Source organism: Mus musculus, chromosome 16 (assembly GCF_000001635.26).
Source record: "Mus musculus strain C57BL/6J chromosome 16, GRCm38.p6 C57BL/6J".
Taxonomy (NCBI): Eukaryota; Metazoa; Chordata; class Mammalia; order Rodentia; family Muridae; genus Mus; species Mus musculus.
Window position 1 is genome coordinate 35,405,598 of NC_000082.6, and position 15,462 is coordinate 35,421,059.

General features: G+C 48.7%; 1 protein-coding gene across 4 annotated transcripts in view; it reads right to left on the reverse strand.

Annotated features, from left to right (window-relative positions):
* The window catches only part of Pdia5 (protein disulfide isomerase associated 5), a 93,612-nt gene that overhangs the window by 8,290 nt on the left and 69,860 nt on the right, over window positions 1-15,462 (reverse strand). For 2 of the 4 annotated variants that reach the window (XR_384604.4, NM_028295.1), the window contains 3 exons: window positions 5,330-5,400; window positions 4,697-4,857; window positions 2,037-2,167 (listed from right to left, as the gene is read on the reverse strand). Coding sequence is in view for 1 of the 4 variants with exons in the window: in NM_028295.1 (NP_082571.1) it covers window positions 2,037-2,167; window positions 4,697-4,857; window positions 5,330-5,400 (363 nt within the window). In the remaining 3 variants the exon portion in view is untranslated. The remainder of the gene's footprint in view (window positions 1-2,036; window positions 2,168-4,696; window positions 4,858-5,329; window positions 5,401-15,462) is intronic. The other 2 variants (XR_384603.4, XR_384605.4) reach the window with 1 other exon arrangement.

The window sequence follows — 15,462 nt, forward strand, 5'->3', positions numbered from 1 at the left end:
CCATCTACCTCGGGCTTCACAATCCAGGTTCACTGTTAATGCTCCCCTTTTAACCCCCACTTATTGAAAGCATAAAGGTAACTGTCAGCCTAGAGCTAATTCCTACACCGTCAATTTAAAATATCGGGGCGTCCGATGAATGGTTCCTTGCATCTCATTTTCTCGTTAGCTAAAGAGAGAGTGTGTCAGATGAGTAACTGGTGGGGTGGGCTGTGTCAGAAAGTGCATAGTGTGATGTTTCTAGAGGCATCGGGTGGGCCAGAGCATGCCACGCACGGCTTTCTAAAATGGGAGGTGAATGTCTAAGAAGCAGGAAACCATTAGGCCTCCTGATGTGGGAGGACAGAGGCAAAGCCTGTGGGTGGGATGGAAGACAGGAGAACAGGGTGAGCTGGTCTAGGAAGGGGGGCTCCCATGATCAGATCAGGTGGAGAAGTGTGGGGATGAGGGGGTTCTGGGGAGGCCGGCCTAAGGGAGCAAGAGAATGGAGAGATGTAATAGGCTGGCTTGTTAAGCAGAGTTGTACCTGGTACTTGACATTTCTACATTATTTGGAGTCTTTATATAAATAAGTTAAGTATATGTGTGCATGTGTGTAGCTTACAAGTAAGTGCCTTACCATCAGAAAGCATAGAAAGACAGACAGGTTTGTGCTTAGATTGTCCCCATCTCCAAAGATACAGCTCCCGGGGGTAGTGGGGTAAGATTTGAAGACAACTGTAAAGACTGGGCCCTTAGCCAGTAGCTGAATCATTCCACGGCACTGTTGTGACCACAACCCAGCTGTGGAAGAGTTCTATCAGAGGAGACTGGGAGCTCGAGACCTAGCAGGGATATGGCTCCTGTCTATTCTTTGTGATGCTTACTTGGTGGCTAACCACTGAACTGCAGAGCCTACTGGCCACTCACAGAATCAGTCTTCAGTTGTGCTTGTGGTAGAGAGTTGTCCAGGCTGCAGAAACGGCTGGCCACTAACTTGCCACAAGGCCTGGAGTGAGCTACAAAAATCCTGGGCCTCGACCTTCCATCCTCTTTTGCTCTGAAGGAAAACTTTAATGTTACAAACTTCATTCAGGCTTCTAGACATACTCTGAGGGCAGGCAGGGTCTCAGAGTAACTCTGTAAGGGCCTTTGGAAACAAGCCCCATTCTGGGAAGAGGCCAAGGCTGAAGAGAAGGGGCGCTGCCAAGGTGTGCCTGAGGGATAGGAGTCTTAAGACATGATCAACTAGGGCCTCTCAGACAGTGATGCGACATTAAGAGCTGCAGGCTACTGACACTGAACAGTGGGGGCAGGAGCGGATCTAACAGGAGGGCCGGCTACAAGTGAGTGGGTTTATGACTAGACAGAGTGCCTGGCTTCTCTGTAGACAGAGACTTTTATTATCCTCACTCCATTAAGCTGAGCTGTAACCTGGGGGAGATAGGGAAGGGCAAGGGAAGAGTGGGAAATTCTAAGATGCCTTCCTTCTAAGTGTCAATTAACAACTTCACAACAGGAATGTACAAAAACCCCTCGAGGTCACAGGCCCCACCAGCAGCAGACCTGTCACTTCCTCAGCTTGGACGCTGATTAAAACAGAGAATCACGGAGCTTGCAGGTGAATGTGTCTTTCCCAGGTCACAGTGTCAAATGCAGATCAAAGCCTCTCGGAAAGGTTGGGGGAGGGGTTCTAAGGCCTTGAAGGTGAACGAACGCAGTATCAGGAGGAAGAACAGGAGGAAAGTAGAAGAAACTGCGTGTGTGCTTGCATGTGTGTCTGCAGCATGGAACAACCCAGAAACCTTGGGAGAACTAGGAGATTAGTTCCTACCACAAACAGCCTGTATAGAGTCTGGACATCCTCTATGCAGGCAGGAACCTGATGGGGGCAGACGGGAGGAAGCAATGATTTTTCTGGTCCTCTCAGCCTTGGGAGAAGTTTGGGAGTCCTGCTTCAGGTATTCATGGCTTCAGAGTTGACCAATAGCTGTCCTGGTATCTGGAGTAGAGCCAAGCCCTCTCACCCACCTCCTCAGAAAACACAAGCTACTCACAAGGGGCATAGAACATGACCAAGGTGTGTTTCTTCTTCTTCAGGGTATCCCGGAAGTTATCCCCCACCAGATGTAGCACGCTTGTCTGCTGTTCTTCCCACGTGGGCTCTGGAGGTGGGGGAGCCTCAGGGCTGCAGAGGTGGGTGGGGGAGGGGGAAGCAACCATGAAGAACTGCTGACTGACAGGTGCAAACCCCACCCACCCCCAGCTACTGAGGAACACAAACGAACAAACAAACAACTTTGCATTTCTTCTGGGATTTCATTTTAAAACCTTCGCTTAAACACCAAGAAATCTGCACCAATCCATGAAGAGGTGGGAGACCTGTGAACACAGGCACCCCTCTGCTGTGGGCATCACCATCCCTTGCCAAGGCACAGACCCCCCTCCACCTGACTCCCTGGCTGCCTTTTCTGCCAGCCTCCTAGTGGCCCAGAACGACCTTCCATTATCTTCTTTGAAGCTTTTGTTCTGAGAGAGAGTTCCAGCCAAGAAGTTAGGGGGTCAGGGCTCCGGTGCAGATTTCTTGCAAGATGTATGACTTTAGGGAAAGGGACTGAACCCCTCCTCTGAGTCTCCATTTGCTTTTCTGTTACGTGAGACATTGGTACCAAGGATGGTGACTTAGTGCACAGGATATGTGTGTGTGTGTGTGTGTGTGTGTGTGTGTGTGTGTGTGTGTGTGTGTGTGGCTCCTGCCCGGCCCATCCTAGAGAAGCTGGGTGTGCCAATAAACAGCAGGCACTGGATAAGTGTTAATTCTTTTCTGGTTTCTGCTTGCCCACTGGTCCCCCATCCCATTTTTGCCCCACCCAAGGGTGAAGCTGCCCCATCTAAGGGTAGTTCGTATCTGGATGTCTCCAAAAGCCTATGTGTTTCCAGAACTGGCAGTGTCAGGAGGTAGAGGAAACCAAGGTAGGGTGTGGTGGGAGGTGTGTCTTAGATCACTGTCAGGTACCCAAACAATGACACTTCCCAAACTGGAACCAAACAAAGCTTTCTTTTTTTAAGTCGATTATCTCAAGAATCTGTTACAATACTCCCTCGAGCAGTAACTAACTCAGAGTCTTATTTATTTTGGAGAGGTAGCCGAGGCTGGCCTAGAACTTATAATCTTCAGGTTTTACCCTATGAGTGGTAGAATCACAAGCAAATGTCAACACACCCAGCTCCCAGGTCTTCAGAAGGTCCGTCCTTGCTTCCTCTCTTTGAAACCCTGTGTCTCTTGGCAAGGAAGGCTGTAAGGAAGCTGCCACAGACTCCCCATCCCTCCACATCTGCCACAGCCCTGCACTGCTAACCTAGGACCTGGCTCAGGGTGGCATGGGGCCCCTCTGACTTGTGACCTTTTTCATGTCCTCTAATAATACTTCCTAACCCAATGTCCCATGTCTCCCACAGCCTCCTCTTCCTCCAGTTCTATCCTGAGCCTCCGCCTCTCACGAGACCTTATGTGACTCCCGGGATCCTCAGTGGCTTCCATGACTGATACCAGAAACTTGTCCTTTCAACCAAGCCTGTTTCCAGCCAGAGGCCCCACTGTTACCTCAAATCCACTGAGATGATGCGGAATATGTTATCTTCCTCCCTTTCTCCCCCAAATTCCCCATGCTTGCTGTAGTACCTCTGTGCTGGTGACCAAGACCAATCCTTCCCTCTTCTTAGACCACCATGTCCTCTGGCTACATGTTTGCCAGCACCAACTTGCCTTCTCGGCTTCCCCAGTCCCCGAATACTGGTTTGCTGGCTTACACTGGCAGGCACATATTAGCTACGTGGAGCTTGGCTACCTGTCACCCAGCAGTAAACACCGTGTGCCTTGCCTGGTACCGTCTACTTGCTCCCCTTCTGGATGAGACCCTGCCACCTATATCCCAGAATCATTGACTGTCCTGACATCAGAAGGCTCTCTTTTAAATGTCCCCAAAGAGCTACCTTCTTGTCCCTGGGTGGTGACCCTAACCTTTCTGAACTTAAGTATCTTCTCAGTGGAACAAGAATAAAAACTCTGTCCACTGTAGAATTTGTGGATGAAAAGAGGCACGGTAAAACAGGTACAACAAGGGTAAGAACCTAACCTATTATGTGCGGGCTCCGAGTTTATTGACTTCCTAAAAGCAAGGCAGGGACAGCAGAACTACAGGATAGCCACATGCTTTAGAAACCAAAAAGCCTGGGAAACTGAACGCTCTGAACCTTTCGGAACTAGACCACGACCACACCCCTCCTTGCTGCCTTCTTTTCTCTTGCAAGAGGCACTGCCTGGGCCTCATAATATCTGTGTTCCTATTCCATATGCAGGGGTTTCTCTAACCACCATGCTGGGAGGCCCATTCACATCCTCTGAGTCCAAACTTCAGGAATCACAGTCTGAGAATCTGTTCATCTTAATGTGCACTTGCCACACCTGATGTCTAGGTTTGAGGAGCCAGCCACCAATAAACCAGGGTCACATTCAGTGACGCTAACGGGACCACCTAGAATGGTGATGGTTGCCTTCAGAGCTGCACAGGATTGTGACCATATTAGACTGGGGGAGCCCCAGTTCAAGGACAGGGGCCCATAAAGTTCCCACCTCTTCCTTCAAGGCCAAATCCAGGGGCTGGCAGCTACTAGTTATGACACCATCAAAGCCAAAACCGGCAAAACAAGAACTTACTTCTGCATCCACTCAATAAACTTCTTCTTTGTTCTGAGCGCAGGCACCGCTTGCTGCTCGCCATTCTTAAAATACTTCAGGGTAGGAAACGCTGAGATGTGAAATCTTCCTGCCAGGGCCTCGTTGACGGTGGCATCGACAGCTGCAAGTACACCAGAGCTCTGGGATGGGGGAAAGGCCAACCATGCATTACAGCCTCAGAAGTGATGCTGCCGGAGAGAGGAGCCCGGTGCCGGCCCCGCCCTCCCCCGGGACTGCCTGGGACTTAACGGGGGGTCGGGACCTCTGTGCTTACATATCACAGGGAGCAATCAAACCCTGGCACATCCCTCATTTCTTACTGAATCTGCCTCACCAACCATGCTTGGCAGAAGAGGGCCTGCTCCCAAGAGCCCAGAGAAAAGAGAGGACTAGGCAGAGGTCCCCCAGTTAGCTACAGGCACATGGTCCCATAGGCTCTCTGCCCTATTCCTGTCCATGTCTGACCATGAGGATGATGTAGTTATTACTAGGGGCTACTGCACACCTCCAGGGACAGGGAGAGCCACTTTGGGGCTTATGGAAAACCACAGTGACTCTAAGAGCCAGTGGACCTTCGGTGGGAACGGCGAGAAATCCGAAAAGGAAGCTTACCTCAGCATCTCCGTGGAGGACTTCAGCAGCACTCTCAAACTCTGGCTTCATTTTCTTACAATGTCCACACCCTGTGGAGAGAGTGCAGGGAAAGGTATTGTCATGGCACGGAGACCCTGGTACCACTGGGCTGCCTCCCCGAGACTGACTGGCCTCACTCCAGTCTGGGAACTGAGAGATGGTACTGACGATGACTGCCAGGTCAAAGAAATCTTCTGCTTAGTCCATGGGGGTGGACTGAGGTCATGGAGGCCAAGGCACGTAAGTGAATAAGTTTATAAACAATGCATATAGCACATTTCCAGGTCTGGGGTGCTGGGCCCTGAAAGTGCCACTGTATGTCCTTACATGAGTCCTACGAGGTAGGAACTGACAGGGTCACTATTCTACAGGTGAGAAACTGAAGCACCAGGATGGTGGATGGCTGCCTGAGACAGACAGACAGACAGACAGACAGACAGACAGAGTCAGAGTCAGAGGTGTACCGCAACACCCATGCACTTCCTGGTACTGTGTTGCAGTCACGCATCATCTTTTCCGGGCTGCAGGGTGGGAAGAAGAATCCACAGAAGCAAAAATATGGAAAGAGGTAAGTTCCGCATTCCCACGGGAGATGGTGTGAGGCACAGGCATGGACCTACTTATGTCCAAACCAATGTCATCCCTTGGGATAAAGCCTGCTCTTTCTTGACAAGTGTACAAGTGCATCCAGATGTCATGAGGAACAGAGTCTTCTTATACAGTAGAAAGCAAACAGGGGCCAGGGAGATGGCTCAGCAGGTAAAGGCACTCGCTGCCAAGCTTCATGACCTCAGTTGAATCTCTAGGCCCCACATGGTAGGAGGAGACCCTTCTATAAGCTGTCCATATAGTATATGTATGCTACAGTACACACATATGGGTATATACATGAACACACACAAATATAAATGCGAAAATAAAGACAAAATTAAAAAAAAAAAATCCAGGCACTTTGTGTGGGTAACACTAGGGGATCAGAAAACTCTTACTTGCATTCAAAGAGTGGTTTCTGGCTTTGGATGCTAAAGAGGCTGTGTGGTGGGGAGGCTCGACAGCTGTGAGACGCTCTGAAAGGGAGTCTAGTTGCATGGGGTCCTGACATGAGCCAGCTGAGATATAGTGTTCATGGTCAAAATGGGGGCGTTCTACAGTGCTTACAGAGACCTCACAGGGCTACCTCCAGCCTGACGCTTATGCTCTGTTTAGTGACTGCCCCATTCTCCTGCCCCAGGCTGACCACCTCTAGTAGGCAGAGAATAGACTTCACCCTGTACAAGAAGAGAGTTAAGTCCAGAGGCATTCCTTGGGGGCTGGAATAATCCAGCCAGGTCTAGAGAGAAGGCAGGGGGTGACTGGTGGAGAGCCCTGAACCTGTACTTCCAGAAACCAGCTGGCTCAGGAGGATCCCCAACACTCTGTCCCCTGAATGTGACATGTGGGCGGTGCTGCTGGCAGGGCCCAGACAGTGGGATTGCTATTGAGGTCAGTGGATAGAAAATGGAAACACCTACTAATGAGAAATTACCATTTCTTTCTAACTGTCTCAGTCAGTGAGGCCGGATCCCTGAGGGTGGGGGACTTCACCTTGTACTACCTACGAACCTTTATCAGGTTTCTGTCCTTTGATGCCACTGCCCTGCTGGGGTGGAAAATGTGCTCTATACCACCTGCCAACTTCTATCAACAGAGGGCCAGAGGCAGGCTCAGGGACCCAGAACTGGCTCACTGGGAAGACGGGCTGTGATCAGCCTGTGACCCATAGCATCTGTGCCCGGCATGAAGATGGCTGAAAACCTCTAGATTCTTCTTCTCTCCTGTACTTCCAGCCTTGCCTCCCAGGGCAGAGTACAGAGCTTGTTTTCCATATACAACTATTAAAAGCTATCCCAGCAGCCGCATGAGACACACGACAGAGATCAGCACTTCATAGCTCTAGGAGAGGAAACGAGGAGGCCCCCCAGGATCACCAACACCTGCCCCTCTTTATCACAACCCCGCCCTGATGGATAAGGCCCGCACTGTGAGCAGCATCCCCCCAAACTGTCCTGTGGTCCCACCTGGTTTGGGTCCCACTTTGAGTCTTTCCAGCTCACGTCCCCTCCATAGATCGAGCTGTTTTTCTCCCAGTCATAAAATACTTCTTATTCAGATATTTCCACGGCATTTAATTTTAGGTTGCCTGTCCTATATCTCCTGATATTTATGAGCAGCAGCTAGGGTCTCTTCACAACATAAATCTCCTCCTATTCCCTTGCTTCAAACTTTCCAAGGGCTTTCTGTCACAGGTGGTAGATTAAAATCTAAGCTCCTTATCATAACTATAAGCCCTGTCCCCCTTGGCTTCCCCTTGGCCTCCAGACTCAGGTCAGGTCACTTGCTCTCATCTTTGATAATGCAGTCTCTCTCCTATTGCATCAAGCTTACTTCTACCTTAGGACCCTTGAATGTGTTCCTGCTCCACCTCAAATACTAACAACCGCCCCCCCCCCACACACACACATCCCACCCTGATTTATATATATAACTCCATCTTATGTGTCTGATCAAATTCCAATCTTTTTCCCTCTGACCCACCAACCCAACGAGGCTTTGCCCCACTGTTTTCTCTTCTAATAACCAGAGTTTCCCCTAATTTTATTCAACGGACCCTGAACAATCTGTTTATCTGTGTCCTGTCTCCTCAGCGGGAAGGTAAGATCATACATGCCGGGGCTTGTATGAACTAGCTGTCCATCAGGTTAAATCTGATGTCTAGCTCCATGTTTTTTTTTAATAAAACCTCTGGGCTGCACTGTTCAAGTTGATACCTGTGTATGGAAGTGCTATTGATAGGATAAGGTCCCCCAAAGGCCTACATGTTATAAATTTAGGACTCAGTTCATGGCACTTTTACAAAGTGGTGAAGCCTTTAAGGTGTGGGGCCCAGTGAACTAAGTTAGAATATCTCTGGGATGTGCCCTCAAAGGTGACAGTGGCCCGTTCCTCCTCCTCCTCTTTGCTTCCTAGCCAACCATGAGAAAAGGAGCCTCATCCACCGTACTCTCCAACCATCATGTTATGCCTCACTACAGCCTAGAACAGTGGCTTTCAGTCTTCCTAATGCTGCGACCTTTTAATACAGTTCCTCACGTTGCGCTGAATCCAACCATAAAGTTATTTCATTGCTGCCTCATAACTGTAATTTTGCTACTGTTAGGAATCATAATGTAAAATCTGATATGCAGGACATATGATATGGGACCCCCAAGGGGACATGCATGACCTATGGGATGAGAAGTTCAGGCTTAAAAGACACAGGGTCAATGAATCAATGATGAACAGAAATTTCTAAACTGCCCCTTCTCAAGTTTGAAGTTGACTATCCCATGTATTTTGGTACAGTGACAGAAAACTAACACGAGAGAGAGGCTTAAGTAGATGAAATGTTTTATGGTCAGGGGTACAAATCATTGCTAAAGTGAGTAATACCTCTTCTTGGCAAAGTGGGTGGTCAAGCTGCTTACTGCATACACATATGCCATCCTTACTATCAGAGGGGACCTCTGCTGCCCCTTCCCAGTCTCGACAATGTCTTCACAGATCTCCAGCCTCTGGATGCTGGTCTAGCATTTCTGGTCCCTATGACAGAGCTCACCAGAAACCACTAAAGCTTTCCATTCCTGCATCTTTCCTTCTGCTCTCCGCACGAGATGCCAAGCGAAGGTGATAAATGTCTACAGACAGAGTTTATGATAAGGGGCCCTGGTAGACCCAGACAAAGGGAAAGGTCTGGCTGAATAACAACTTCCTCTTAAACAACATCCATTTGGGGGAGCTGTGGTGATGTATGGTGTCTGTGTTACTCCAAGGCCTTGCCTTCTGGGGGTCCTCCAGCTGTGTGAGCTGTAGAGTAGTCAGAGGAGTGTTAGATGCGGGGAGCAGGGCTCTGGACTGCTGCATTAGTGTCCTCACTGTGCTATGTCAGGCCATTAAGTTTTATAGCCAAACTTCCTTGTTGAGTTTTTATCATCCATGTAAGAGTGCTGGCTGCTAACTCTGTGTCCGCAGAGGTCTCATACAAACACCTCTGTCCCATTCCCCTCTGGCTCCAGGGCTGTTGGTCTCCTGTCACCCCAAAGCCCCCAAAGTCCTCCAGATTATACTACATTCACTTCTACTGACAACTGTATTATAGACTAGTCATGGGCTTTCCTGGACTCTGAAAGCAGGATTTTCCAGGCCAAATTCATCTATAAAACTCCCTGGTAGTTCAGTTCAGTGGGTTTCCTGCTAATGCTGGGAGACTCACTGAGGTGTGGGTGCCATCAAGGGTCACTGACTCACTGACCCCTTGGAACTGAGCCACATCCCATGGACGCTTCTATTTATCACAGTCCTTCATTCCGAAGACCTCCCCCCCCCATCTTTTATTGTTATTGTAAAATGCTGATAACAAGCTTTTAAATTTTTATTTGCAGGTTTCAATCCTCAGGAAGTAATCTGACATGTGGATAAATATTTATGCATGAAAGTGTTCTTGGCAGGGTGGTTTATAATGGGAAATTCAGTAAATAACTCAAAGTCTCAACATTCTGTCACTGGTTAAGCAATTCACAGGGCCATTATAGGATGGGACATCAGGCAGCCGCCATAAGCATGAACAAAAAGGTGTTTTTAGTTATGTAGGAAAATATCAAGAAGACAATACTAAAGAGAAAAGATGACTAGGTAAATCAAAAACAAAATAAATACAAACAAAACAACAACAACACAATGCTTAAGGTAAAGTTCCTTCCCCTGGCACAACAAACCTTTAAGGACCAGAAGGAAATGAAAAACCAACATTCTGTCAAAGACAGGACACTGGTGTCAGATTCTGGGGTGGTTTCCAGCACTGTGTGGGTTAATTTTCATCCTGACTGCACTGGTTCGGCCATATGACCTCTGGCAAGTTCCTTGGCCTGCTGGTGCCCGCCTCCCTTTTTATATAAGGGAAATAATGATATCAACCTGACAGGGTATGTCGTACAGATAAAATGAAGTAATATATGAAAAGTGTCTGGAATTAACACCTGATTCATAGCAATTACTCAGGATATATTACAACATGGCTATGTACAAGGAGAAGCACCCAGAAGCAAGCTAAAGACTAAGGCTACATCAGAGACGTAGAGGGAACACATGAACAGATGAAGATTAATACCCACAACCACAGAGCTCTGGGTGAAAAGAGCGCCCAGTGGGAAGTGGGCAAAGGGTATGATTAGGCTGTTCTCATGGAAGAAACTTGAAAGGCTGGAGCACTGGTTTGACTATTAAATGCCCCCCAAAACTTCAAGTGCCCAGGTAATGGTGTTGTCGAGAGATATAGAAACCCCTGGAGATGGGCTATGCTGGAAGGAGTCAGGTCACTGGAGACACACCCTTAAAGGGTATAGCCCCCTCTTTCTCTGGCTACCTCAGCCTCCTCCATCTCGGGTACCCTGCCATGATGTTCTGCTCTGACACAGCCAGCAACAGGGCGAAGCAACCATGGACTACCACAACTGAAACTGTCAGCCTCTCTCTCTTTAACCTGGCTTTTATTAGGAATGTTTTCAGTGATGGAAAGCTGGCTAGCACAGCAGGTTACCTCATGAAAGGATGTTCAGTGTCTTCAGTGCATGGAAAGCTGTAAGCAAGCTGCCCATTATTGAGTTTAGTAGGGATACCAAAGGTTGGAAGTGTCTGCCTGTCTCCGTTCCTTCTGCTACACTGACCTCAATCTGTGACAGAAAATGACCCACGGGAGGGAAGATTTGGTTCATGGTTCTCAGGAATTCTGGCCCACTGTAGAAGGGAAGGCCTGGCAGATCAGCCTTACCAATGGCAGTGGGAATGTGGGAAGGTGGCTGCTTGCATCATGATGGATCAGGATACAAAGAGGAAGGCCGGAATGAAGGGCGTGGTGGTAACTTTCAAAGGCTCACCCTCAGTAGCTTGTTTCTAACTGCTAGACCCCAGCCTCCTAAAGGAGCCACAGCTTCCCCCAAACACTGCTATCAGTTGGGGAATGAGCATTCAAAACATGAGATTGTGAGCGACATTTCAGATTCAAACTATGTCTTAGTGTAATAAGACATCATGACTAAGACAACTTATAGAAGGAAAGGTTTGACTGAGCTTATGGCTGCAGAGGGGAAGAGTACATCATCATCATCACCACCACCTCCACCATCATCATCACCATCACCATCATCAAGGTGAGGCGCTGAGAGAAAAGAGCTCTGCTCTCAAAGCACAGCAGAAACCAATGAGCAAACTGGGAATGACCAGTGGCTTTTAAAACCCCAGAGCCTATCTCTAGTCCTACTTCCTCCGGTAAGATCATGCTGCATACACCTACCATGATGGACCAGGATGCATGAGAGACCATGTTGGTTCAAATCACAAACATAGCACCAAGGTGGCCAGGGGTCTGACTCTGCCACATACACAAAGGTACAGTAAAACATTCCTGGATGTTTCTAGATAAGTTCCAGAACCACCGGTCCATCCGTGGCAAGCAACTTCACTTTGTCAATTAATCCTAAGTATTTAGACGTGTCCTCTAACGTAACGTCTAGAAATGTTTCCTGTGCTGTTGGAACAGTGAAGAATTGAGGACAAATGTCTATCACCAGGGGATTTGTTTAAAATTTATGGCATATCCAAATTATAACACAATACTCAGGGCTTAGATTTAAATGTCAACACATATCTATAGGAAAACATCAGAACCTACTAGTAATTGAAAACAGTCAAAGCACAGACAATGGACAAAGAAATGTCCCTGCACATATGAAACTGAAAAGAAGAAGAAAAGAAAATCCCACAATGTAGATGAAGAATTGCAGAAAGAGGTGGCAATGCTGACATTAGTAGTGTCCGGCCCTAGGTGGAAAGGGGGCTTCCCACTGTTTGCCTCAGACTCGGACACAGCCCGCGAGCTCTGCATTGCCGGCGGCAGCAGCAGCGGCAAAAGGCGAGACCATTCTTCTTAAATTATTTGTACAATTAGAAAAGAAGCAACAGCAGCAGAAAGGCTTTTAGGGCATGATGGCACACAAATCTATATACACACTGACAAAAGGGCCAGTTTGACTGTATGTTAAGTTAAAGGCAAGGGGAAGGGGGAGGACTCAGCAGTGGAGAGCATTTGCTGTTCTTGCAGAGGACCTGGGTTTGGTTCCTGGCCCTGACATGGTGGCTCACAGCCGTCTGTATCTCCAGTATCAGGGAACCCAACGCACTCCCCCAGGTACCAGGTGTGTATATAGTGCATATACATACATGCAGGCAAAACACTCATACGTGGAAAACAAATCAAAAGATTTTTTTAAAAAGAGAAAAATCAATAGGAAAATATTAGCAAAATGATGCCTCCAAATGGAACAGTTGCATCTGGAAATGGACTGGAAGCAGTTTTGCATTGCTCGGTCATTAATATTTCTCCATATTTGTAGAGGTACTTTCCCTCAGGCATTCCAAGAGAAGTGCAGACACCAACACAGGGGCTGGGAGGTGAGGTTCCACTGGGAGCATGCTTCATTTGCACACAGAAAGCCCTGGGTTTGACCCCTTGAATTACAGACCTGGACAGCTTATGCCTGTAACCTCCACGCTTGAGGGATGGAGATAGGAAGGTCAGGAGTTCAAGGTTATCCTTGACTGCATTGGAAGTCTGAGGCCAGCTTGGGCTAGAGACCCTGCCTTAGGAAAAAGTAGAGAGGAAAGGGGAAAAAAAGAAAGGAAGGAAGGGAGGGAGAGAGGAAGGGAGGGAGGGGGAAACAACAGGGAGAGAAAGCAAGTGACAGCCTTCTGATTTCTTGTTCAGATGTGGCAGAAACCAACAGATGGCACTGGAGTGTGGCAATAGCCAGTACTTGTGGGCATGACTTCTACAGACCCTGTTTTGTCCGCTGAGGCCTAGAGCTAGACTTCCATGATGCAGCATTCATGCTACGCCCTTCACGGTGGTGTGTGTGTGTGTGTGTGTGTGTGTGTGTGTGTGTGTGTGTGTGTGTGACCGAGGCAAAGGAGGATTAGACGCTCAAGGGCTGCAAAGCCAGGTTCTGCCAACACATAAGCCTACACCTCTTTCAGCCCTTTGCTTACATTTGCATTGCCCTCCCCAGGAGATCCAGTGCAGCTCCTGCAGAGTAAGGCCCAGGGACAAACCTGGCTCTAAACCAGGTGACTACGGCTAGCCCATGTAGAGGGTCTTGGTAGGTGCTAGTCATTCAATGACTACCCAAGCACTCCTGCTCTGGAGTGTCTGTATGGCTCGCTGGGAGGGAGGGAGGGAGGGAGGGAGGGAGGGAGGGAGGGAGGGAGGGAGAAAGAAAGGAAGGAAGGGAGGGAGGGAGGGAGGGAGGGAGGAAAAAAAAAACATGAAGCCACTGGGCAAGCTAAGGCAGAAAGAAGGTGAGGAAGCTGGGAGCCAACAGGTTTCAAGGTTAGTCCGACTACAGAGGACTGACAATACACAACAACCAGGGCCCGTATGCCTGTCCCTCCAATAGCTCAGAAGCATGGTCTACGGGCATGTATACAGGCATGGAAGAAAGCTACAGGCACCAAACACAGGACACGCCACGGCAGTCAAGGGCTGCCTGGCTCTTCTGCTTGGGTAGGCATAGGGGAGTCGGGAGGAAAGCAGAAGGCCTTCTCTCCCTAGCCACTCAAAAGGAGCCCAGGACAGAACTAACCATTGTCCCAGCTCTTAGCACACGTACGGAAGTAACACTGCGAGGAAAGACTGTATGTTTCACAGGGAGTAGGCTGGGACTAAGCTCGACATTCTTCCCCATATGTCCCTGGATTGGTTACCTATAAAACTGCTAAGAGTCATCCGAAACAAGTTTGTTTATTATTTTCATGTAAGCTTTCACCCCTTCAGTCTACTGTGCTGTTTTTAAAAAGTCAGCTCTTGGGCTGGTGAGATGGCTCAGCGGTTAAGAGCACTGACTGCTCTTCCGAAGGTCCTGAGTTCAAATCCCAGCAACCACATGGTGGCTCACAACCATCCGTAATGAGATCTGACTCCCTCTTCTGGGGTGTCTGACGACAGCTACAGTGTACTTACATATAATAATAAATAAATATTTAAAAAAAATAAAATTTAAAAAGTCAGCTCTTTCAGCTGGCTGTTCTTAAGCAACAATGAACTTTGCAATTCTGAAAGTCTGTCACTTTGCAATTCTGAAAGTCTGTCTTGATGCTCATAGCTTGGTGTTTAGATGTTGAGTACAACCAAGTATACACTCTCCAGACAGGCCCAGCCACAGGGCATGCATGAGGCCACTTCCCCCAGGTGGGCCCATCCTTTTCCATTCTCCCCTTTACAGTCAGAAGAGCACTCACTCACTGAACATCTCCCTAAGAGAAAGGCGTGCTCACTCTGATCCCGTAACCCTGCCCAGGAACTAAGCCCAGCACAGCCAACCAACCGAGCTCAGCAGACTCTATGGTTTGCTGTGGTGACAGAATCCAATTCTGTTTGCCTATGTCTTTGAGAGGGTCTGCTTTCCTGCCACTCTCTACACGGCCTAGCACTGACACCTGAAACCCTCTTGACTTTCAGGATTCGCCATCTCTTTATGAGAGAAACCCAGGATCGCTCTGTAGGCCTTCAGCCTTTTGGTGGGGTTTTGGGAACACCCTGGCTCAAAGTCCAAAGCCAGACAACTGAGAGTACTCCCCGTGGAGCCCACCCTGAGCTCTGACTCTCCTTTACACTGTGAGGTCTCAGCCCTTCCTAGGCTGAAAGGCACAGATCCCAGCGAGGGAAGATGGTCTACATATACACTATTTAACGCAGAGCCATCAGCAGCGTCTGTCTAAGGGGGGACATTAGCAGGCAGCTCAGCAGGAAGTGCTGCTGCATGAACCCCTCCCTCCCTCCCTCCCTCTGCAGGAAAGCAGGGGTAAGGACCACTGATGCACACACAGACGGGGCGTGAGTGGGCATCCTTGACTGGCCATAAAAACAGACCCATGAAGGAGAACACGCTGAAGTTGCTCTTCCATCCACAACTCTGAGACAGGCCAGGGAAGTGTATGTTAGCTTAGGCGTGGGTGGGGATGGAGGCAGTGCGGCCTGATGTCCAGGC